The sequence below is a fragment of the Bombina bombina genome, chromosome 2 (assembly GCF_027579735.1).
Source record: "Bombina bombina isolate aBomBom1 chromosome 2, aBomBom1.pri, whole genome shotgun sequence".
NCBI classification, from domain to species: Eukaryota; Metazoa; Chordata; class Amphibia; order Anura; family Bombinatoridae; genus Bombina; species Bombina bombina.
Window position 1 is genome coordinate 684,538,432 of NC_069500.1, and position 25,369 is coordinate 684,563,800.

The window sequence follows — 25,369 nt, forward strand, 5'->3', positions numbered from 1 at the left end:
AGAATTGTGGATTTGAAAAACCTTTCCTGATGCTTCTTTAGAGCATATATATTTACCAATGTTATTGGTTGATTGTATAGTAGGCCACATACAAGAAAGTAGCAACCATCACTGTCTGAATCTGTGTAAAGTGGGGTGATTGCTAGTGTCTTATGTATTAAAATGCATACCCTATTCATTATATGTGTGTTGGAGCTAAAAACAAAACTAGTGAGTATTGAGGATACTCTATTAGGGGTTCTACACAATTTTTAAAGTTTTTCTCCTGCAGAAAGACTATGTGATGTTTTTGTCTTCAAAAGCTCCTGTGGGGGATTGTGCCCTTAGAGTTTTGATCTAAATCTGGTTAGGTGGCATGCTGTTGGAAATATGGTCTAGGTTTTAGAGTGGATACATTTAAGTATACGTATTCACACCACAAAATAAAAAAGTTATGATGGGGAGAGAGCCCTATGTGAGAGACCAGGACCACATGTGTGCTAGGTCTGAGAGGAACGGTTCAGAGGTGCCCTAAGGCTAGGGGAGGGATGGGTAGAGAGGAAAATGGAAGGGCAGTGGAGGGAAAACTATATGTAGCCAAGCATAGAAAAAAACAAAAACATATATTTAACATTAGTGAACAAGATTACAACAGTTACAACTATGTATCCGCATGAATCATTGGTTTTGATCTAAGATCTCTATGAGTTATGTCCTTATTGATGGCCAATCCCTTGCTAAGAATATGGAACACCTCACATCCTTAATTTTGTCTCCTGCTCCTATTTTCTAAATCCTCAAGGTGGTTTTGCAATTTTTGTATAGTAACGTTTTAGTAACATTTTACAAGAGTCTTGCATGGATAGTTTATCAATCTCTGAAGCAATCACCTCAGATGTCTCATCCAGGTCACCCGATATCCCAGCTAAGTAGCATCTTTTTTGTTTGAAGCTAGGCTTTCTTTAATTGCTATATTAAATGGACACTTTACCCAAAAATGTTCTCCCCTTTAATTAGTTCCAAATTAACTATTGTTGCTCTAGATTGTCCCACCAAAGCACCAGTTGTCCAACAGAAGCACCTGATGTGGAGAGAGCAGCCCAGGAACTCTGGAGATGCCGATCGGCAAAATAAATGTCAGGATACGCTGCTGTAGAGGAGAGCAAACTATGAGTATTTTGGAAAGCTTTCCACTTGTGCCACAAAAAGGGACTGTCAAGATTTGCGGCTTTCGTTTGGGATCAACTATCAAATTATGGTGTAAGTACTGAATGACACCATTTTTGAATTTCTATTGTCTTTGGAAAACAGTCTTTTCTTTTCCTTTTAGAGACGTTACATATACAAGCTGCAATGCTAATTTTTAGGACTTTATTTTATTATCAGCTTGTTGTTTTTATCATTTTAATTTTTAATTTTTGTGTGAATATATATATATATATGTATATATATATAAATATTATTTGTGTCTTTTTTTTTATTAGCACTTGTATTTGTTTTTAATACATGAAATTTTTTATTATATAAAATTTTTTGTGTGATACTAGACTCTTTAATAATATATTTTTGGCTGTCCTTTTTTTCTCTACTTTGCACTGTTTAGCTAATATATTTGGTTTAGAACTATTTATTGTATTATCGCTATTTCCTTGAATCACTGCTAGACAGCAAATCGTGTGAGGTGGAGGATCCATGTTGTGATAATGCTTTGGTCTCTAATGGGTGCCCAGGGGCTAAGTTACTGAGGAAAATAGGGCTGGAGGTTTGCAATCAAAAATAGTTAACATGGGTCCAGAGCAACGACCTGTTGCAAGGCAGGGTAGGCACCAGTAGAATGCAGGGATTGCACTGTAGGCCTTGGTGAGTCTCTCAGATCCTCAAGGAAATATGCACAGCTACATAATCACTTGTCCTCACATTGTAATGCAGCATTACATTAGAGGCATCTCCATACATTTTGTGGAGTTACACTAGAGAAATACCCCCATATTAAGACATTTGCAGGGGAGTACAGGACAGAGCAAAAGCTGTATGCTCTCATTTCACAGCATGGCTGGCTCTGCTTCTTCCTTCTATTAAACAACATTAATTCATTTAGTTTTTTTATAAATATTTTGGATCTATGTTTTCTCTCTGTGCTCATATTCCATTCAAGTACATAAGTAAGAAAACAAAACTATGTAACTTTTTAAATATATATTATGTCAGAAGATCTGTGAATGTTATTAAATAATATATATAATTAATAATATAATAATTAATTTTATTTGCAAAACTCCAGATGTCACTGTTACAGCAGTTATAGTTACTATGCCAAATAATGCTTGGCTGTATAAACCAGCCCCCCTCTCTCATTCATCAAAATAAATGTTGTCAGAGTTATCTTAAAGGGACACTGAACCCAAATTTTTTCTTTTGTGATTCAGATAGAGCATGCAATTATAAGCAACTTTCTAATTTACTCCTATTATCAATCTGTCTTCTTTCTCTTGCAATCTTTATTTGAAAAACAAGGCATCTAAGCTATTTGTTGGTCCAGAACCTGGACTACAAATGTTTATTGGTCGGTTAAATTAATCCACCAATCAGCAAGAACAACCCAGGTTGTTCACCAAAAATGGGCCGGCATCTAAACTTAAATTCTTTCTTTTCAAATGAAGATACCAAGAGAATGAAGAAAATTTGATAATAGGAATAAATTAGAAAGTTGCTTAAAATGGCATGCTCTATCTGAATCACGAAAGAAAAAAAAATGGATTCAGTGTCCCTTTAAGAAAGAACAAAAGGTTTAAAGCTTTGTATAAGATAAGACCAGTGAACCACTTCCAGGTAAATATTAGAATTTTTGAAAACCCCAGAGGTATATGCCCATATATGAGCTTCCTGCCCAAGATGAGTAATGAACTCACAGGCCCCCTGTGGAGAATAGACGGTCCGTCTGTGGGAATGATTAAATCTATAAACATGTTCAAGGAATTGGAGTTTTTACCATCTAAGTGCTAAATTATCCCTGCTGAGATCTGATACACCTTCTCAGTTGAGAAGACATCTGAACTCAAGTTACATAGAGACATGAGAAAACTAAATCTCAGATAAAGAAATTATATATATATAATCATCATGTAGTTAAGATACTCGAATGAATAAATGTACAGGTAGCCCTCAGTTTACGCCGGGGTTAGGTTCCAGGAGGAATGGTTGTAAATCGAAACCGTTGTAAATTGAAACCCAGTTTTTAATGTAAGTCAATGGGAAGTGAGGGGGTTAGGTTCCAGGCCCCTCTCAAAATTGTCATAAGTAACCAAGTGCCAAATGAATTGTCTATTAAAACACATGCAAATCCAAATAGGCAATCAAGTATTTCAACTCTGAGGGCGGACTAGAGACAAACTCCATTAGGGCCAATCCAGGACAAGCACCATGGGCGTAACCAAAAACAGATCACCAATGATTACAATATAAGAAAAGCTGAATGCAAGGGGAGAGGGTCTTTTGTCTGCTGATACTGGTGATTGAATAACTGGCTGCCATACTTGGGGACACAATCACTTTAAGCGGAAAGCTGAGACTAGCTTCTTGATCTATGCAATAACTTTTTCTTCATATGAGGTGATCTGAAAATACTTGGAAAAGATTGAAATACTAAATTGGCTCAAATTGGTGATGTATGATCGTTCTATGTTTTGATATTTAAATCAAAGGTATTCTAAGACTATAGTCAAATTGCAGTTAGTAATTTTAAAAAGGTACTTTGTATTTTAGCTTGCATTCATAATTCTGTGTGGTTTAAAACTAATCTTTTGTTTGCCAATTAATTTATAACTGTAACCATATATATTTTATATTTTAGAATTTACCTTATTGCTGCTAAAAAATTTATTTAATTTTAGATAAATTGGCATATAATCTGGCTGTTTACATTAATAATATATATTCTTCTGGTGTTTAATTAGCGTTGTATAGAATAATTTGTGGGTTAATTAACTTAATTGTACCAGTCTGAATGTTAGTGGCTCATATCTTGGTATCTCATTGGGGTATTTTAATGAAATTCAATTGCGTATAAGGTTAATAAATAAGGTAACTTTTATGATTTTTGCTTAGCATATTATAATAGTTTAAACGTGTATAGTTTGATTCATATCTGTTTTTCCATAAATCTAATTCAATGTGTCTATAAATTTTAACTAACATAAAGAATTTAGGAATTTACATTTATTTTATTGTTTGGTATATGCATTTTTTTATTGGGGGTTTATTTTAAAGAATAATTATTAAATATATTATATTATAAAATAATCAAAAAGGCAAAGCAAGTGTTCAGTATGAGGATTCCACGAGGGGGTTATGAGTAGTGTAAGTATAACACCCTCTTGTTTCCAAGGAATCAGTCCCAATGAAATCCGTATTTGTCAGGGACTACAGTCAGTGTGCAGTAAATGCAAAAGTCCCAGCGTTGGTTCCTGGTGTTTAAGCTCCGTATTTGGGTGATAGTGTAGATGTCACTCCAACCTAGATGTCACGGGTGTCTAAGTGCAGAGATAATAGACAGTCATTGTAAGCTTATCCGGAAGATCTCTTACCCTCCACAAGACTTGGTGGGGTGCCTGGGCGCACTGCTGTACTTCTCCTCGGACTGGTGTGGAAGCCCTTCCGTGGGGGTGCAGCGTGTGGGTCCTTCTTGGCGTGCTTGGAGATCCGGCTCTGGTAACGTGGTGTACTCTTGCGCTCCCCGTGACGTCGCTAGGTGGATTGTGGGTATTGTAGTTCCGGGCACTCCCGGAAATCAACGCTGGTTGGGCTACTGGTACAACAGAACAGTGTGCGGTATATCCTCCGCTATAGAACAAAGATCAAGAAGGGAATAAAAGTCTGTTGACTCAATGATGTTTTTGCTGGAAAAACTTGTTTTATTACGGGAATCCAAAACAAGTCAAAGTAAGCAAAAGTGAACAAAGTAAAATACAAACGGGTCACAGTGAGGGACGCCTGACGCGTTTCGCGCATGCGTAGATGCGCTTCTTCAGAGGCTAATTAGTTAGTGGCCAGTACAGCTATTTAAACGATACAGCCAACCAATCCTAGGGTAGCTGTAAGGGATGGCCAATGGGTGCAACATATCCAAGCAGCAGTGTGTTAACATATAATATGCAATCAAGGTATTTTCAAATGGTTGCTGTTTGGAAGGGGCACATCTAAATACAAAGTTCACTGTTAACAACTCTTCAATCAAATATAGAACATGTAAATCAACAATATTCCCTATGGAGCTAAACATACATATGAATAAAATTATAAAATAAAATAAAATATATGTACTAGGAATCAAAATTAAAAGTAGTAAATGGGAAATAAATAAAACTGTATCATATGGTTTGCTATAAGTCCTGAAATAACATAGATGTGAATCTGGTGTACGTAATCCCAAGAATGTCTCAAAAAGGCATAATTTAAGCAGAATAGGGAGTAAACCAGAACGGGGTCTGAAAGACAGGGCTGAAAACTAATAAAATTGATATTAAATAAGGCAAAAACTAATAAAACTAGAGAGGTATCTATATAGAAATAGATACAGGGATAGGGAAGGTATGTAAAATCTATAACAAAATTGTCTACAAGGTTTTCTAAACTGAAATCAAAGTAAGGATACCAAAGGAGGATGTATATCTATCCATCTCCTATTTAGGTGGATATTGGAATTAGTGTTTGTAGAGTCTACACTTATATAGGTAGTTATGTTACTTGTGTTATATCTATGTATATGATGTGGATCAATTGTTTAGATAGCTAGTGTTCCTCAGACCTATGGGTGTTAGCTCGCTACGGTAAGATTAGTGAAGATTCTACTGGTTCCCACTGGTTTAATACTGGGATTGGGAAGGGTAGTAGTGCCTATACATATAGGTCAACATCTAATCTTTTATTGATGCCATGGGGGTATCTTGTGTTCAATTTTAGGATCCAATATACTTCTCTTTTTAGTAGCCTAGCTGTTCTATCTCCTCCTCTGGCATTTTGTACAATTCTCTCAATCCCCATAAAGGAGAAGAATGTGGTCCCTATGCCATGTTGGCGGAAATGTTTCGCCACTGGTGTTTTAGGATCTTTTTCAGTTAGGGACAGTAAGTGCTCTCTTATTCGGTCTTTTAAAGGACGTGTGGTAATTCCTGTATATTGTTGGAAACAATGTTGGCATGTAATCAGATAGATAACATATTGTGATGTGCAATCTATTCTTTGTCTGATAGTGTATGTTTCTTTAGTGTTGGTTGAGGTAAAAGTATAATTTTTTTCTGTGTAGTCACAGCTCTTACATGGTGTATGACCGCACTTAAAAGAGCCTGGGGTCAAACTTAGCCAGTTTGTCTGGGTTTGTGTTTTTTCTGAGAATTTTTTATTCATAAGATTGTTTAATGAGGGGGCCTTTTTCGCTACAAATTTAATCCCTTTAGAAATAATTTGTTTCAATGTATTGTCATTGTTTAGTATTACAAGGTTTTTCTTAATAATATTGCACACTTTGTAGTACTGTGTGCTGTACTGTGTAGAGAAGACTATGTTATCATTATCAATCTCGGTGGTTTTCTTATTAAATAGTGTATTTCTGTTTAATTTTTGAACTTCTTTGTTTATATTTTGAAGTTTAAATTTGTTATACCCTCTTTTGATCAGTCTGTTTGTTAGTTCCTCAGCTTCTAATTTGTAAGTTTCTATATTAGAACAGTTTCTACGCAATCTTAGATACTGACCTTTGGGGATACCTTTCTTTAGGTGTGGTACATGGCATGAATCTGCTCTCAAGATGGTATTTTTTGATGTTGGTTTTCTGTAGGTGGATGTGCTGATACTCATATTAGTTGTGTCTATTTGGAGTTTTAAGTCCAGATATTCAATCATAAAGTTATCACTTTTGTAAGTGAATGTTAAATTATAATTATTGTTACTAATATGTGTCATGAAGTCATCAATAGTATGTTCTTTGTGTGTTGTGTCCCATATAATAATCAGGTCATCTATAAAGCGACCGTATAATTTGATGTTGTTTTTAAAGGGAAAATCTGTTGCGAATATATGGGTGAGTTCCATCATACCCATGTATATGTTGGCGTATGCCGGGGCGAATTTAGCGCCCATGGCAGTGCCTCGTTTTTGTAAATAGTAGTTGCCCTCATGTACAAAGTAATTATGTTTAAGTAGAAATTCTGTTGTTTCTACAACAAAGGTTATAAAGTTAATATCAAAATTGGTGTGTCTGAGCAACATTTTACTAAGTGCTTCAAGGCCTGTGGTATGGGGAATGTTTGAGTAGAGAGCGGCCACGTCTATAGTGAGCCAGACGTAGCCGCTGTCCCACTGGACATTGTCTAGTTGCTGGATGAGGTGGCCACTGTCCCTTATATATCCTGGTAGAGTTTGGACTATTGGTTGAAGTATGTGATCCAGCCAGCCTCCCAATTTTTCACATAGGGAGCCCTGGCTGGCCACAATGGGTCTGCCCGGCGGTCTTGTGAGACTCTATCCACCTAAATAGGAGATGGATAGATATACATCCTCCTTTGGTATCCTTACTTTGATTTCAGTTTAGAAAACCTTGTAGACAATTTTGTTATAGATTTTACATACCTTCCCTATCCCTGTATCTATTTCTATATAGATACCTCTCTAGTTTTATTAGTTTTTGCCTTATTTAATATCAATTTTATTAGTTTTCAGCCCTGTCTTTCAGACCCCGTTCTGGTTTACTCCCTATTCTGCTTAAATTATGCCTTTTTGAGACATTCTTGGGATTACGTACACCAGATTCACATCTATGTTATTTCAGGACTTATAGCAAACCATATGATACAGTTTTATTTATTTCCCATTTACTACTTTTAATTTTGATTCCTAGTACATATATTTTATTTTATTTTATAATTTTATTCATATGTATGTTTAGCTCCATAGGGAATATTGTTGATTTACATGTTCTATATTTGATTGAAGAGTTGTTAACAGTGAACTTTGTATTTAGATGTGCCCCTTCCAAACAGCAACCATTTGAAAATACCTTGATTGCATATTATATGTTAACACACTGCTGCTTGGATATGTTGCACCCATTGGCCATCCCTTACAGCTACCCTAGGATTGGTTGGCTGTATCGTTTAAATAGCTGTACTGGCCACTAACTAATTAGCCTCTGAAGAAGCGCATCTACGCATGCGCGAAACGCGTCAGGCGTCCCTCACTGTGACCCGTTTGTATTTTACTTTGTTCACTTTTGCTTACTTTGACTTGTTTTGGATTCCCGTAATAAAACAAGTTTTTCCAGCAAAAACATCATTGAGTCAACAGACTTTTATTCCCTTCTTGATCTTTGTTCTATAGCGGAGGATATACCGCACACTGTTCTGTTGTACCAGTAGCCCAACCAGCGTTGATTTCCGGGAGTGCCCGGAACTACAATACCCACAATCCACCTAGCGACGTCACGGGGAGCGCAAGAGTACACCACGTTACCAGAGCCGGATCTCCAAGCACGCCAAGAAGGACCCACACGCTGCACCCCCACGGAAGGGCTTCCACACCAGTCCGAGGAGAAGTACAGCAGTGCGCCCAGGCACCCCACCAAGTCTTGTGGAGGGTAAGAGATCTTCCGGATAAGCTTACAATGACTGTCTATTATCTCTGCACTTAGACACCCGTGACATCTAGGTTGGAGTGACATCTACACTATCACCCAAATACGGAGCTTAAACACCAGGAACCAACGCTGGGACTTTTGCATTTACTGCACACTGACTGTAGTCCCTGACAAATACGGATTTCATTGGGACTGATTCCTTGGAAACAAGAGGGTGTTATACTTACACTACTCATAACCCCCTCGTGGAATCCTCATACTGAACACTTGCTTTGCCTTTTTGATTATTTTGTTTATTATTATCCTAAGTGCTCAGTTATTGGCTACAATAATATACCATTGCTGGACTGAATAATTACGATATTGCATATCTAATTTAGTTATCATATTGCATTACTATTCACAGTGTCATATTTGCTGCTGTCTAAACATATAGTTTTCTAAAATGGCTACTACACTAGCTCCCACAGGGGTATTAGATGAACAACAAAAAAGAAAACGCATTATGGCATCAGCTCTTAAGGGTCACAGTGATGCCCTAGACTCCATTAGGGAAGACAATCTAGACACAGTATTTTCTAGTCTAGAAAAACTGAAATTTAAGGAAACAAATTTGTGGTGGGATATTGAGTTTTTGGATTTGTATATAGCTGAGAATAAAGTCCCCAGAGGACTACGTATGAAAAAATATCCCTCCTTTGCCCTAGATAATCCCATCTTTATGGAAGAATGGAATACAAACTTAACCAACTGCTCTATTATATGTATGAAGCAGTTACTTAAACATAAAAGGGAAGAAAGGGAGACGATATTAGCTGAAATCAACAAAATTACTGATATACTAAAAACTTTTGAGTCAACACAAAAATATATAGATTATAAATCACAGTTAGATAATACTATCGATCAACTAGATGCTACACTCTCAGACAGAAAGGTACAGAAATATAATAGAGATAAGAAAGACTATGATCTTGACATAGTGTATTCATGGCAAAAAACCAGACCACAAGGCAGAAGGGGCTCTCAAAAAAAGACCCAATTCAATAGCACTAAAAACAAGACACAACAGATTAAAAATCAAACACCTAGAAAAGTAACTTTCTCCAGCATTGATACAGATAATCTGGAGGGGGAAACTGTAGAAACAACAACAGAAGATACAGACACATTGCCAACCACCTCCAGCAATATATCTGGAACTAGACAAAATCTGAAAAGTTTAGTTAAATCACCTCAACAAGCTAGTACCCCTAAGAAAAGTGACCAAACATATAGATACCCCAGCAGGGTCAGGAAAAACAAGAAGAAATAGCTGTAGTGAACCTCTCTGACTTTACTCTATCATATTTTCACATCAATTTATTAAATAAAGGTTTAAGTTTTGCACCAGCAACTAATTTTGATTTTTTTAGCACCCTTCTGGACACTAACAAACTGGTAAGGAAAATAGTTTTAAAGAAACACTTTTTTAACACTGATACACCACGTGAAGATCACATGATTGAAGCAACACGGGAGAACACAATAGGCCTCCGATTCTCAGACCTAACTGATCTCACGACACTCACATCCCTTCAACAAGACACCACACGAGCTGAAGGATACACACACACCAACCCCCCCGCTTACTCACTAAAGGATAAATCCTATTTTTATCCAGTTCATGCACGTGATCACCTAATAGATCTCTTTCAGAGATCAGTAGAAAAAGAATTAACAGATTTAAATGCACATCTACATCTCAGCACCAACACAAAAGTCAGAGATAACTTGACCTACAAAGAAAGAAAGGCACTTAAAGAACTACAAAAGAACCCTAATATAGTCATAACTAAGGCTGATAAGGGTGGCGCTATTGTTCTCCTTAACACTGCTGATTACCTTGAGGAAATAAATAGACAACTAACTGATGAGGAACAATATAAGAAATTAACTTTCAATCCCACCCTCTCCTTCACTAACCATTTAAAAAATCACTTGGACACAGCCAAAGAACATGGCTTTATGACTGATGAACTCACTAAAACTTTACTTAATGAAGCTCCCACTATACCTAGCTTCAGAATAGTACCCAAAATCCACAAGAGTCTCACAAGACCGCCGGGCAGACCCATTGTGGCCAGCCAGGGCTCCCTATGTGAAAAATTGGGAGGCTGGCTGGATCACATACTTCAACCAATAGTCCAAACTCTACCAGGATATATAAGGGACAGTGGCCACCTCATCCAGCAACTAGACAATGTCCAGTGGGACAGCGGCTACGTCTGGCTCACTATAGACGTGGCCGCTCTCTACTCAAACATTCCCCATACCACAGGCCTTGAAGCACTTAGTAAAATGTTGCTCAGACACACCAATTTTGATATTAACTTTATAACCTTTGTTGTAGAAACAACAGAATTTCTACTTAAACATAATTACTTTGTACATGAGGGCAACTACTATTTACAAAAACGAGGCACTGCCATGGGCGCTAAATTCGCCCCGGCATACGCCAACATATACATGGGTATGATGGAACTCACCCATATATTCGCAACAGATTTTCCCTTTAAAAACAACATCAAATTATACGGTCGCTTTATAGATGACCTGATTATTATATGGGACACAACACACAAAGAACATACTATTGATGACTTCATGACACATATTAGTAACAATAATTATAATTTAACATTCACTTACAAAAGTGATAACTTTATGATTGAATATCTGGACTTAAAACTCCAAATAGACACAACTAATATGAGTATCAGCACATCCACCTACAGAAAACCAACATCAAAAAATACCATCTTGAGAGCAGATTCATGCCATGTACCACACCTAAAGAAAGGTATCCCCAAAGGTCAGTATCTAAGATTGCGTAGAAACTGTTCTAATATAGAAACTTACAAATTAGAAGCTGAGGAACTAACAAACAGACTGATCAAAAGAGGGTATAACAAATTTAAACTTCAAAATATAAACAAAGAAGTTCAAAAATTAAACAGAAATACACTATTTAATAAGAAAACCACCGAGATTGATAATGATAACATAGTCTTCTCTACACAGTACAGCACACAGTACTACAAAGTGTGCAATATTATTAAGAAAAACCTTGTAATACTAAACAATGACAATACATTGAAACAAATTATTTCTAAAGGGATTAAATTTGTAGCGAAAAAGGCCCCCTCATTAAACAATCTTATGAATAAAAAATTCTCAGAAAAAACACAAACCCAGACAAACTGGCTAAGTTTGACCCCAGGCTCTTTTAAGTGCGGTCATACACCATGTAAGAGCTGTGACTACACAGAAAAAAAATTATACTTTTACCTCAACCAACACTAAAGAAACATACACTATCAGACAAAGAATAGATTGCACATCACAATATGTTATCTATCTGATTACATGCCAACATTGTTTCCAACAATATACAGGAATTACCACACGTCCTTTAAAAGACCGAATAAGAGAGCACTTACTGTCCCTAACTGAAAAAGATCCTAAAACACCAGTGGCGAAACATTTCCGCCAACATGGCATAGGGACCACATTCTTCTCCTTTATGGGGATTGAGAGAATTGTACAAAATGCCAGAGGAGGAGATAGAACAGCTAGGCTACTAAAAAGAGAAGTATATTGGATCCTAAAATTGAACACAAGATACCCCCATGGCATCAATAAAAGATTAGATGTTGACCTATATGTATAGGCACTACTACCCTTCCCAATCCCAGTATTAAACCAGTGGGAACCAGTAGAATCTTCACTAATCTTACCGTAGCGAGCTAACACCCATAGGTCTGAGGAACACTAGCTATCTAAACAATTGATCCACATCATATACATAGATATAACACAAGTAACATAACTACCTATATAAGTGTAGACTCTACAAACACTAATTCCAATATCCACCTAAATAGGAGATGGATAGATATACATCCTCCTTTGGTATCCTTACTTTGATTTCAGTTTAGAAAACCTTGTAGACAATTTTGTTATAGATTTTACATACCTTCCCTATCCCTGTATCTATTTCTATATAGATACCTCTCTAGTTTTATTAGTTTTTGCCTTATTTAATATCAATTTTATTAGTTTTCAGCCCTGTCTTTCAGACCCCGTTCTGGTTTACTCCCTATTCTGCTTAAATTATGCCTTTTTGAGACATTCTTGGGATTACGTACACCAGATTCACATCTATGTTATTTCAGGACTTATAGCAAACCATATGATACAGTTTTATTTATTTCCCATTTACTACTTTTAATTTTGATTCCTAGTACATATATTTTATTTTATTTTATAATTTTATTCATATGTATGTTTAGCTCCATAGGGAATATTGTTGATTTACATGTTCTATATTTGATTGAAGAGTTGTTAACAGTGAACTTTGTATTTAGATGTGCCCCTTCCAAACAGCAACCATTTGAAAATACCTTGATTGCATATTATATGTTAACACACTGCTGCTTGGATATGTTGCACCCATTGGCCATCCCTTACAGCTACCCTAGGATTGGTTGGCTGTATCGTTTAAATAGCTGTACTGGCCACTAACTAATTAGCCTCTGAAGAAGCGCATCTACGCATGCGCGAAACGCGTCAGGCGTCCCTCACTGTGACCCGTTTGTATTTTACTTTGTTCACTTTTGCTTACTTTGACTTGTTTTGGATTCCCGTAATAAAACAAGTTTTTCCAGCAAAAACATCATTGAGTCAACAGACTTTTATTCCCTTCTTGATCTTTATATTATATTATAACCTGGCTATATACTGATATATATATATATATATATATATATATATATATATATATATATATATATATATATATAAAATTATTTTTCCCTCCTAATAATAGAAATTAAAAGTGAAAATCAAAATGTGCATTTCTCTGTAAATAGATGTTCAATCCAATTGCTATGAAAACATTATAATACAATTTTGAATGCAAACATTAGTTTCTTTTTGCAAACATACAACCAATTAAATCATATGCATTTCCTATGACATTGTCATTTGTTGGTTTGTATACTACTAGAGAGTCTTGTATTTTTTGGTGTACCCTAACTACTTACAGGCATCTCCTATAGTCTCCACTTTGTATACGTCATAGTTGTCGATGATGTCATCAAATGTAGTATAAAGTTTGTTGAGGAAATCTACCACTTGGTATGGAGTGCTTGTACTGGATAAATGTGTGAAGCCAACAATGTCACTAGAAATAAAAACAGAACCTGCAATATTAGAAATCAATATTATATTATGAAGTGTAAGCATTATTCATAACATGCTGTTGTACATCCATTTATAACATGTTGCTGAGTGTGTGTATCCATTGTCCTAAAGAACATGATAGTAAAAACTTAAATGCCCATTAGTGCATTTAATTTTTAATTTGAAAAATTGTTTCAATATACACGTATTAGCACAAATGCTTTTTAAAAGGATATTACTGAGTCAGGCGCATATGTTCATATGCTGTTCATGCCCAGTGCAACAACATTCAAATAATGTGCTTGCTATTTGATCCACAGTGTTTTTTGCAAGTGAAAACTGAATTACCACTAACATGTTTACACACCACCTCAAGCTCACTGAACAAACTTTGGGCCAGATTACAAGTGGAGCGCCAAATATCACTTGAATGCAAGCGATATTAGTGCTCCTTTTTGTAATACCAACGTACGATAATATGCGCTGGTATTACAAGTTAATTGCTAGGAAGCATTGCATTCACGAGAGCACGCTTCCATAGGCTTCTATGGGAGCCTCGATTTGATGCTATCATAGACAGCATCAGAACCTCGAGTAATGAAGGAAGTATGTACGCAGCGACATTTTTAATATCTGTGTAATATCTATGTATATGAATATATACATATATATGTATGTGGTAATATGTCTATATACACATATTAACATGTAAATATATCCTATATAGGCCAGGTATGTTTATCTGATGCATTCATGCGCAGAAGAGACTGCAGCGCGAGACAAACATACCTGGCCATAAGGATCAGTGACCGCATACTGCACATGTCCGACAATGCACGTGAAAGACACTTGTAATGACTGGTTAATTATTGCTCTCCCGCAAACTGGCAAATTTAGCGCTCCACTTGTAATCTAGGCCTTGGTGTGAATGTGGTTGGACTTGGCGCGCACAACATATATATTTATAACGCTGAAACAGTAATAACTTTTGCTAAAAATATTTTTTGCTAATACAAATGCTTTAAAAACATGTTATTTAAAATTGAAATACACTAATGTACAATTTAAATTTGAAATTTGTGTCCCATTAAAAGGACATGAAACCCGTATTTTTTCTTTCAAGATTCATATTTATTTATATTATCTAATTTTCTTTGTTCTCTTGGTATCCTTTGTTGAAAAACATAACTAGGTAGGTTTAGGAGCAGAAATGTACTAATGGGAGCTAGCTGCTGATTGGTGGCTGTGCATTTATGCCTAAAGTCATTGGTTTATCCAATGTGTTGAGCTAGCTTCCAGTAGTGCATTGCTGCTCTTTCAACAAAGGATACAAAGAGTATGAAAAAATTTGATAATAGAAATAAACTTGAAAGTTGTGTAATGTATGCTTTGTATCAATCATTAAAGAAACATTTTAGCTTTCATGTGCCTTTTAGTTTAATACCCCATTATAAGAAAACATCTATTGTTTACATAATAGTTCAGTCCATTGAGTTCAACCTATACAGATCCTATTTGATTTACAATAAAGAAGCTGCAATTGTACTGTCATTAATACAATTGGAAAGTCACCCATTTAACACAAGCAATCATATCCCTGAATTATGCTTCTAGCTAGAAATGTGTCTATGCCATTTTTAAATATATCTAAGGTATTTGCATTCACTCCTAAAGCAAGAAGTTCCAAAGTTTGATTACTCTTATAGTAAAAAAAATTACATTGCTAGAGATTAAATCTCATTTTCTCTAGCCTTAAAGTGATGGTAAATCCAAGCGTCACTAAAAAAAACAGGACTTTCAGTGATCAGTTTGTAAAATAGCGTACTAAACTTACCCTTTCTGTGCCTCTGCCTCCTCGCTAGTCATATGACAGTGCTCTGTATTCTAGCACAGCTATTGGTTTAGAGGTGGAAATGTCACATCATATAGAAAAGAGTGCTGTGCCGTGGGTGGCCTGAGCCGTTGAGTTTAGTGAGGAGGCCGCAGCACAGAAATGATAAGTTTTGTACCCTTTTTTACAAACTGATCACTGAAAGTCATATTTATTTTTAGTGATGGTAAATCCTAGCATTTTTTTTAAACACTCGAATTTAGCATCACTTTAAATTGTGATCTCTTGTCATAAGCAATTGCCTTGGAATAAACAGAGCTTCTGCCAGCTCTGTATATGGGCCTTTAATATATATAAAGTAATTATACCAACTCTCAAGAGCCTTGTTTACTAGAGAAAACAGACACAAGTCGGCTAACCTCTCCTCATATTCTTAATCCTCCATTCCACTTACTAGTTTTGTGGCTCTTCTCTGAACTTTACTAATTCTACAATGTCCTTTTTTATAGAGATATGAAACGCAAAATTTTTCTTTCATGATTCAGAAAGAGAACACAATTTTAAACAACATTCCAATTTTCTTCTATTATCTAATTTGCTTCATTCTTTAGATATCCTTTGTTGTAAAAATAGCAATGCACATGGGCGATCCAATTAAACGAGGCATCTATGTGCAGTCACTATTTAATAGCTGCTGAGATTATTTAGATATGCTTTTCAACAAAGGATATTAATAGAATGAAGCAAATTAGTTAAGAGAAGTAAATTGGAAAATTGTTTAAGATTGCATGCTCTTTCTTAATCATATTAAAAAAATGTTTTGAGTTTCATGTCACTTTAAAATTGGTCCCATAGAATTAAGTTAAGAGACATACAACGCCAATACTACAAGATACAAGCTCCCAAAATGAGATCCCTAAAAGCTCAAAGAAGATAGATATGAATAGAGGAGGGAGCGCCTAAAAAAGGAGTCGCTTCCTCCTCTTTTCATACCTTTAAAATTGGTCCCCACAACTGCACTCCATTCTCAAGGTGAGGTCTTATCAAGGAATTATATAAAGACAGAATTATGCTTTATTCTCTTGCATCAATGCCTCTTGATACAGGATAGTATCGTATTAGCCTTAGAAGCTGCTGCCCTGCATTGTGCACCAATTTTTAGCTTGTTATCTATAAGTACACTTAAATCCTTTTCCTCATCTATTTTGCTAAGTCTAGTCCCATTTAAATAATAGGTAGCATGCATATTTGTAATTCCAAAATGTAGAACATTGCATTTGCCAGTATTAAATCTCATTTGCCACTTAGCAGCCCATTTTTCCAATTATTGAAAATCCCCTTGCAAAGCAATTACATCCTGCACTGACCTAACCACTTTACACAACTATGTATCATCTGCAAAAATAGAGATGTTACGAAAGAGAGAGACAGAGAAAGAGAGAGAGACTATTATTTTTTTTTTTTTTTTTTAATTGTTCATTTGGTAAAAACACAATTGGCATTTTTGTTCAATTTATTTTATAAAAGCAAAACATCTTTATCAGGAAAGTTTGTTGATTTGATGTTTAAGAAAATTATGACATCTGTGGGATAATAACAATAATAATTATTATTATCAGTTATTTGTAGTGCGACAACAGATTCTGCAGCACTATAAACATGTGTCTAATAGGAAAGGTAACAATTATGGGAGACAAATGGATAGAGCGCCCTGCCAAGAGTTGCACTATTGTAAATCAGCTCTCATGAAAGTGTCTATAAGCAGCTGGGCTTGTAGGCTTACATGCTAAGGTGGTTCAAGGGGATGACAAAAGGAAGAGAGGCACTAAGATAAGAAAATGTTAGTGTATATTGTATGCATCTCTGAACAGTAGAGTCTTTAAAGGGATACTAAACCCAAAATGTTTCTTTCATGATTCAGATAGAGCATGCAATTTTAAGCAACTTTCTAACTAATTTACTCCTATTATTAATTTTTCTTCATTCTCTTGCTATCTTTATTTGAAAAAGAAGGCATCTAAGCTAAGGAGCCAGCCAACTTTTGGTTCAGGACACTGGACAGCACTTGATTAATGGTGGGTGCATTTAACCACCAATCAGCAAGCACAACCCAGGTTGTGACCTAAAAATGGTCCGGCTTCTAAACTTACATTCTTGCTTTTCAAATAAAGATAGCAAGAGAATTAAGAAAAATTGATAATAGGAGTAAATTTGAAAGTTGCTTAAAATTGCATGCACTATCTGAATCATGTAAGAAAAAAATTGGGTTCAGTGTCCCTTTAAGGAGCACTTGAAAGTTTGAAAACTAAGGGAGAGTCTTGTGAAGCAATGCAGAGAGTTCCACAAGATAGGGACCAATCGGGATAAGTCTTGTAAAAGGGAATGTGAGGAGGTAACAAGAAAGGAGAAGAGAAGAAGATCATGAGCATATAGGGTCTGTAGACAAGGTCAGAGATATAGTTTGGAGCAGTGTTACTGAGAGCCTTGAATGTCAGAGTCAGGGTTTTGTGTTTTATTCAAGAGGTTAACGGAAGCCAGTGAAGGTATTGGCAGAGAGGTGCAGCAGATGAGGAAAGATATTTCAAGAAGAACAACCTGGCAGAGGCTTTTATTATGGATTGTAAGGGAGATAGAAAGCAGCTAGGGAGGCCAGATAGGATGGATTAGTCAAGGCGGGAAATAATGAGAGAGTGGATTAAAGTGTCTTGTGTGAGGAAGTTGCAAATTTTGGAGATGTTTTTAAGGTGGAGGTATCAGGAATTGGCCAATGACTGGATGTGGGGAGTGAAAGAGAGATCTGAGTCAAGTGTGACCCTAAGACATCGGGCATGTGGGGTTAAGGTATTAAAGTTATTATCAACAGTTATAAAAAGTTGGGGGTGTAGAGATTTTGGAAGGGGTGTAAGGAACTCATTTTTGGATAGATTTAACTTGAGACATCTAGGATGAAATATTAGAAAGACAGTTAGTGACACAAGTAAGTAAGGAAGGGGATAGGTCTGTTGCAGAGAGGTAGATTTATCATAAGCATTCAATTGATATCCGTAGGTCTTTATTAAGGAACCTAGGGATAATGTATAAATTGAGAAGAGAAAGGGACCAAAGACAGTGGTAAAAGTTCAGAGGATGGGCCAGAGAAGGCTACACTAAAGGTCAGATTAGACAGGTAGGAGGAGAACCACAAGATGGCTATGTTGCAGATGCCGAAGGATTGGAGGGTTTAGAGCAAGAGAAGGGGGAAAATAGTGTCGAAGGCTGCAGATAGAGAAGGATTAATATAGAAAAGTGGCCTTTTGATTTTGCTGTAATGAGGTTATTAGTATCCTTAATGATTGTTGTTTCTCTGGAGTGTTGGGGGGCGAAATCCAGATTGCAATGGATCAAGGAGGGAGTTTAATGTGAGGAAATGTGATAAATGTGTATATACAAGCCTTTCCAGAAGTTTTGAGGCAAGGGAGAATACGGAAATAGGGCAGTAGTTGGATGGGAATGATGGATCAAGAGAGGATTTTTGAGGATAGGTGTGATTAATGCATGTTTAAGGGGTGATGGAAATATACCAGTGCTGAGGGAGAGATTAAATATATGTGTAAGGATTGGTGTAAGAATAGGAGAGAGGGAGGGCAATAGTTGTAAAGGGATGGGATCAAAGGGACAGGTACTAAGGTGAGAGGAGGCTATAAGGGCAGAAACTTCATCCTCAGTAGCAGGAGCAAAAGGGCTGATTCTGTGGCTTTTGGATTTTGGCGATCAATTTAGGTAGGGGGTTGGAGACTGGTAATGTGTTGAAAGATGATTTAATTTCTGATGGAATCTATTTTATTGGTGAATAATAATAATAATAATAATAATAATTATGTTTATTATTATTATTAGTATTAGGAATAATAGTAATAACAATAATAATAATAATAATAAAACATGGACAAAAGAAAGACTTTTGTATGAACAAGTATGCATATCCGCTTGATCAGAACAAAAAAAAACATCATTCCATTGCCTCCTTCTTTCTTATGTCCCAGGAAAAACTCCAACATTAAACTAACAAGCCTTAGATAAAACGCAGCATGTGCCAAAGAATAAATAAGCGCATGGGATCAGGCTAGGTGAATAGACCATCATATTACTAGACAGATGAAGATGAGTTCATGAAGCAATAAAGCTGGGGACCGAGAACTATGATCATAGCCAGGAACAAGATTTAACATCAGAGTAAAAGGATATTTAAAAATGAAAACAAAGTATAATTGTGTGAAATCTATAGAACACCGTGAACAAAGAATTATACTATAAATAGTATTAAATGCTGTAAAAAGAAAACATCAACACTATGCAGCCTTAATAAACAAGTTCATATCTTTTGCACACAGTAAGGCTATTTAAAACATGTGCTTAATTCTAGGTAGAAGATATCACAGGCAATGGAAAGAGGGTAATGGACCAGCATAACATTTATCCTGAGCAATGTAATTTTCACTTTGTAACAAGAAACTGGTCTCAGCTGTCCTGTCATATGGGAAATGCTCATCTTGTACAAATGGCTCGTACATGTGGAGAGGAAAGCTTGAGCATCATTATTTGTGGTTTTCTTGGAGCTGATTACACATACATAATCCATCATTCTACCTTTTTTTCTTCATAATTATCATGATGTATATCTTACTAATGATGCTTATCTATCACTCATATGCTAATAATAATATAAACAAAAGCTCAGAACATTTGCACATAAAGTCAATGATGATGTTTCTGTTTGGGCAATCAAACAAAATATGTTTTGTTTTTTTTGGTAATATTATTACAGGGAAAATGCAAATATGTATGTACAGTATATTCACTGCACAAATAAACATTTTGCTAAGGCATTTGCAATGACTTTTATTATATCAGCCTCAATTTTAAAGGGACAGTCAACACCAGAATTTTTGTTGTTTAAAAAGATAGATAATCCCTTTATTACCCATTCCCCAGTTTTCCATAACCAACACAGTTATAATAATACACGTTTTACCTCTGTAATTATCTTGTATCTAAGCTTCGGCTGAGTGCCCCCTTATTTCAGTTCTTTTGACAGACATGCAGTTTAGCCAATCAGTGCTCACTCCTAGGTCACTTTACGTTCATGAGCTCAATGTTATCTATATGAAACATGTGAACTAATGCCCTCTAGTGCTCAAAATGTATTCAGATTAGAGGCAGTCTTCAAGGTCTAAGAAATTAGCATATGAACCTCCTAGTTTTAGCTTTCAACTAAGAATACCAAGAGAACAAAGCAAAATAGGTGATAAAAGTAAATTGGGAAGTTGTTTAAAATTGCATGCCCTGAGGAGGAGCCTATGCACAAGCCTGTGCACAAGCAGCAGCAGATTCAGCTTCCCTGCAGCTTTCCTAAGTGGCGGGTATTCGCGCCAGGAATCCCTACCTTCCAGCAGGGAGAAAATTAGCTGCAGTCACCCTTGCTAAAATTAAAAACTGGTGTCTCCCCTCATAGCGCAAACAAACACTGCGCTAAAAAGAACTTTATACCCGGAGCCTGGGCTAGAAGGTGGATCCCCCAGGCTCCCTTTATGGTCTAAGACCCTTAGAAAGATCCCCTTTCTCAGACCGGACCTTGTGAGAGTTTGTGATCTAACACCCACCACCCACCCTCCACCCGTTGCTTGTACTCTATTGCCGGTTGCTTCCCAGTCACCCCTTCCACATAGTTTGGGACTACTCTGCACACCAACGGGTCTTGCGGTCAGACGCCGCCAGCCTGCACCTTGGGCTTGCACTCCCCACCCACCGGTGCTGCGAGTGGGGAGTTGCTCGACTTGGCCTCATATGGAGAACCACAGACCTGGATTACCTTTTCCTTTGGGTTGATCTGCCTCCCCACTGTTGCGGCGAGGAGGAATTGAGGTACTCGGACCCCAGTATACCCTGCAGACAGACGCTCTTTTGCCCGCACATCAGGACCGCGCTCCCCTCAGTCTGACTCCGCCTGCCCAGTCCTTGGGCTCGCGCTCCCCGCCCACCGGTGTTGCGAGTGGGGAGCGGCTAGACGCTGGCTCTTGCTGGGGATCGCTCTCCTGGAATACCCTCACCGCTCAGTTGATCTTGCCTTCCCACCGGTGCTGCGAGGAGGTACAGATGCTGAGGTCTATGGCACCAGGAGAGAAGGGCAAGTTGAATCCTTGATTTTCCGGTGGAGAGGAGAAGTTAGTGACCTCTGGCACAAAATGCCAGATAGCGGAGATCACGAAGGAGACCCTGCCTTGAAATCACCCTCTGCCTTCTGTATCAATCCTGGTTAAGAAAGAACTGTTACCTGAGACATCATCACGCCATAGGGGTGAGTGTGGGATATCGGCTCAAAAGCTGTTTGGAGGGGGAAAGAAGAAGTAGATCCTTAAGAGACATAACAGTTATAGATTTAAATAAGCCTGAAGATAGCTAAAAAGTTCCCTGAGGGCTAATTCACTAGCAAACCACTTGGCTGACGCTACCTCCCATCCCGTAAGGGGAATCTTTAACCACATTAACATATGGAGAATAGGGGGGAAAAAGAGAAAACTCTGATGAAATAAAGGGGAAGAGAGAAGAGGCTAAGCTTAAAGAAGAAAAAGACTTGTAAAAGCACTGTCTGGGATAATCTAAGAATCTGACAAACTTTGCAAGTGTACATGAACTAACTTGAATCACTCTCCCAGGCATCTGGACTTATCCCCCCCTCCCACACATAAGGACAAACATTATATTTTTAATATTTAATACTTGTGGCATATATACTGTCTATGGCCTCTCGTGAATGTTTAATGCTTGTTGTGTTACTTTTCACTCCCTGTCAAACATCTCTTCTCTGAGGAGGACTATTTAAACCCTTAAAGGGTTAGCAGCCGATCTAAAAGAAACTAGTGTAACAGCTCTGGATCTAGCTCAATGCCTGGAGTCTCCATCATCTGACTCCAGACATAGTTAGACCATAAAACTAATGATATGCACAGAGATAGGCATATATAGTGATCTACACATAAACACACAAGAGCATATTGCATAACTGTGAGTAAAGGAAGAGAAAAAGAGGGAAAAAAAATTTTTTTTTTTTTTTTTTTTTTCCCTTTTATCTTTGTTTTTTTTATTGTTTCTTCTGAGTGACTCCTACAGGTCTAAACTAATTTATTAGGGAAGATTCAGAGTTGATAGTTAAATTTATCATATATCAAAGATATCTTGAAACTTAAAAGGAATTTCAATATTTGTGGTTCTCTTAAAGGGCCAGTAAAGGTCCCAAATTAAGCACTACATTGTGGGTAGAATAGAGGGCAACCCAATAGGAATGAAGGCTTAATAAACTGTATTGGGAGGTGAGGGTGATACCAAAAATCTGGTTTAATAGACATTAAGAAATCATAGGCCTTTTTAAGGGGGAGCCTATTTAAACAAATATATATAGTGACTTGCACATCAATTTATCATCCCATCCCATAAATCTGAGTAAAAGAATTTCTCTTGAGGGATCTCTTTAATTATAAATAGAGATAACAGGGTGTTTTTTTAGGTTTTGGGCTCATCTACCAAATAGCTGAGACACGTAGAGGTTTAAGAGAGGTGCATTTCGTTTAAACGTTGGTTCTCAGAACTACATATTCTAATCGCCATTTCCTGGTCTTATTCACCAATCAATCACCCCCTTTTTTTTTTTTTTTTTTTCTTATATATAAGCACTTTCACTTGCACTTGGAGTTCACTTCTTACAATAGCCTCACCCCACTTCCCCTCCACACCCAATTTTTTTACCCCAGTCACCCCACACATGGGTGTACAATTCTGCACCTAGGCACTGTTTTTTTCCCCACCTCACTTCTCCCCCCACTTAATGGATAAATTTGTCACCCCTAAACACAATCCAGGCATGACGACCAAGAATAAAGATCGTAGAAACAAGAACCAATCAGAAACTCTGACTGAAAACACCAATGAAGGTACACCACAAAAATCCCAGAAAAATGTAGCATCGCAAGATAACCAAGAATTGGTAGCTAATATATTAGAAGCTATTTCACCAAAATTTGACTTTTTAAGGAGTGAGATTAAACAAGATCTAGCATCTCTCACAGCAGAAATTAGACAATTTTCTACCAGGCTTCAGGAAGTTGAGCAACGTGTCTCTGACATTGAAGACACGACAAACATTTACATACCCCTGATAGAAAATAACCAAGATGAGATTAAAAAACTCCAAACAAAAATAGACGACCTAGAAAATAGATCTAGGAGAAATAATCTGAGGATTATTGGTGTCCCCGATCCCGGCAAACAGGAAGACCTAATGAAATTTATGATTGAAACACTACCTTCATTACTAAAAATTCCCCCAAATCATTCACCTTTCACTATAGAGAGAGTGCACCGTATCGGGAGACCTCCAGATAATGTACCCAATTCAAATAGGCCTAGACCAATTATTTCAAGGTTCCTAAATTTCCAAGATAAAGTCATGTATTTGCAGCACTTCAGACAGAACCAACCAATTATGTTTGAAGGCAACAGGATCCTCCTTTTCCAGGACTTCTCAATAGAGACCTCCAGGAAAAGGAGAGAACTTACCCCGCTGTGCGGGAAACTTATTAAAGAAGGCTGGCAAGCAACTGTTGTTTACCCCGCAAGACTTAAGTTAACTTATAATGAACAAGTATATTTTTTTGATTCTGCTGAGGAAGCAGTAAAAAAGCTAGAAGAGTTTGGCTTTAAACAGTAGTGACAGGAAGTTTGATTTACTTACTTTAGAATTAAAAATGTTATCTTATTCTCTATATAAAGACTTACAATCTAAATTTCTCTTTTCTCCTTTTTTTTTTTTTTTTTTCTTTCTTCTATTCCTTTCTCCCCCCTCCTTAAATCTCATCCATATCCAGAACAAACTTATCCCTCTCTCAAATGTTAAGATCATCTCCCCGTGTTAGTATAGGAAGTACATGATTAGAATCACATCATGGAACATAGGGGGCATAACTGCCCCGATCAAACGTAAAACTATCCTATCTCATTTACAGAAAATAAACACCACCATAGCACTCCTACAGGAGATGCACTTAAACACAGAGGAATCCACAAAATTAAAGAACTCCTGGATTGCCGAGGTAATAGCGGCGCCATCACCTGATAGAAAAAATGGAGTTGCGATTCTCCTGGGAAAGAGATTGATGTATGAAAAATTACTCACCATAATTGACCCGCATAGTAGATATGTGATCATAAAAATAAAATCTCAGGGTTTGATATATACCATCTGTAATCTTTATGCTCCGAACATTATTGATTACCACTTCTGGGACACGCTTCAAGCTCAAATTCTTCAGGTCAGCGAGGGTCAATTAATCCTAGCAGGCGATTTCAATATGGCCCCATGTTTCTCTTCGGATAGACACAGATATAGGGGTAAACTTAGAAAAACAAAAAAAGACAACCTTGAAATGAAATTATTCAAAAATTTATATCTTACTCTAGCAGTAAGAGACATCTGGAGGACACAGAATCCTCATACTAAGGCATTTACTTGTCATTCAAGGGCTACTAAAAGCCTTTCCAGAATAGATCTCATATTAATAAATGATCAGTGCGTCCAAGCAGGTGTAAAAGCCACCATTGCAGAAATTTGCATATCGGACCACGCTCCAATAGCGTTGGATATTCCAACCCATAGGAAACACTCAGTAGCTTCACGT

General features: G+C 36.9%; 1 protein-coding gene across 1 annotated transcript in view; it reads right to left on the reverse strand.

Annotated features, from left to right (window-relative positions):
- LOC128647217 (atrial natriuretic peptide receptor 1-like) overlaps positions 1-25,369 on the reverse strand; it is a 298,027-nt gene that overhangs the window by 102,353 nt on the left and 170,305 nt on the right. The window contains 1 exon segment of the mRNA XM_053700003.1: positions 13,693-13,832. Coding sequence (XP_053555978.1) covers positions 13,693-13,832 — 140 coding nt within the window.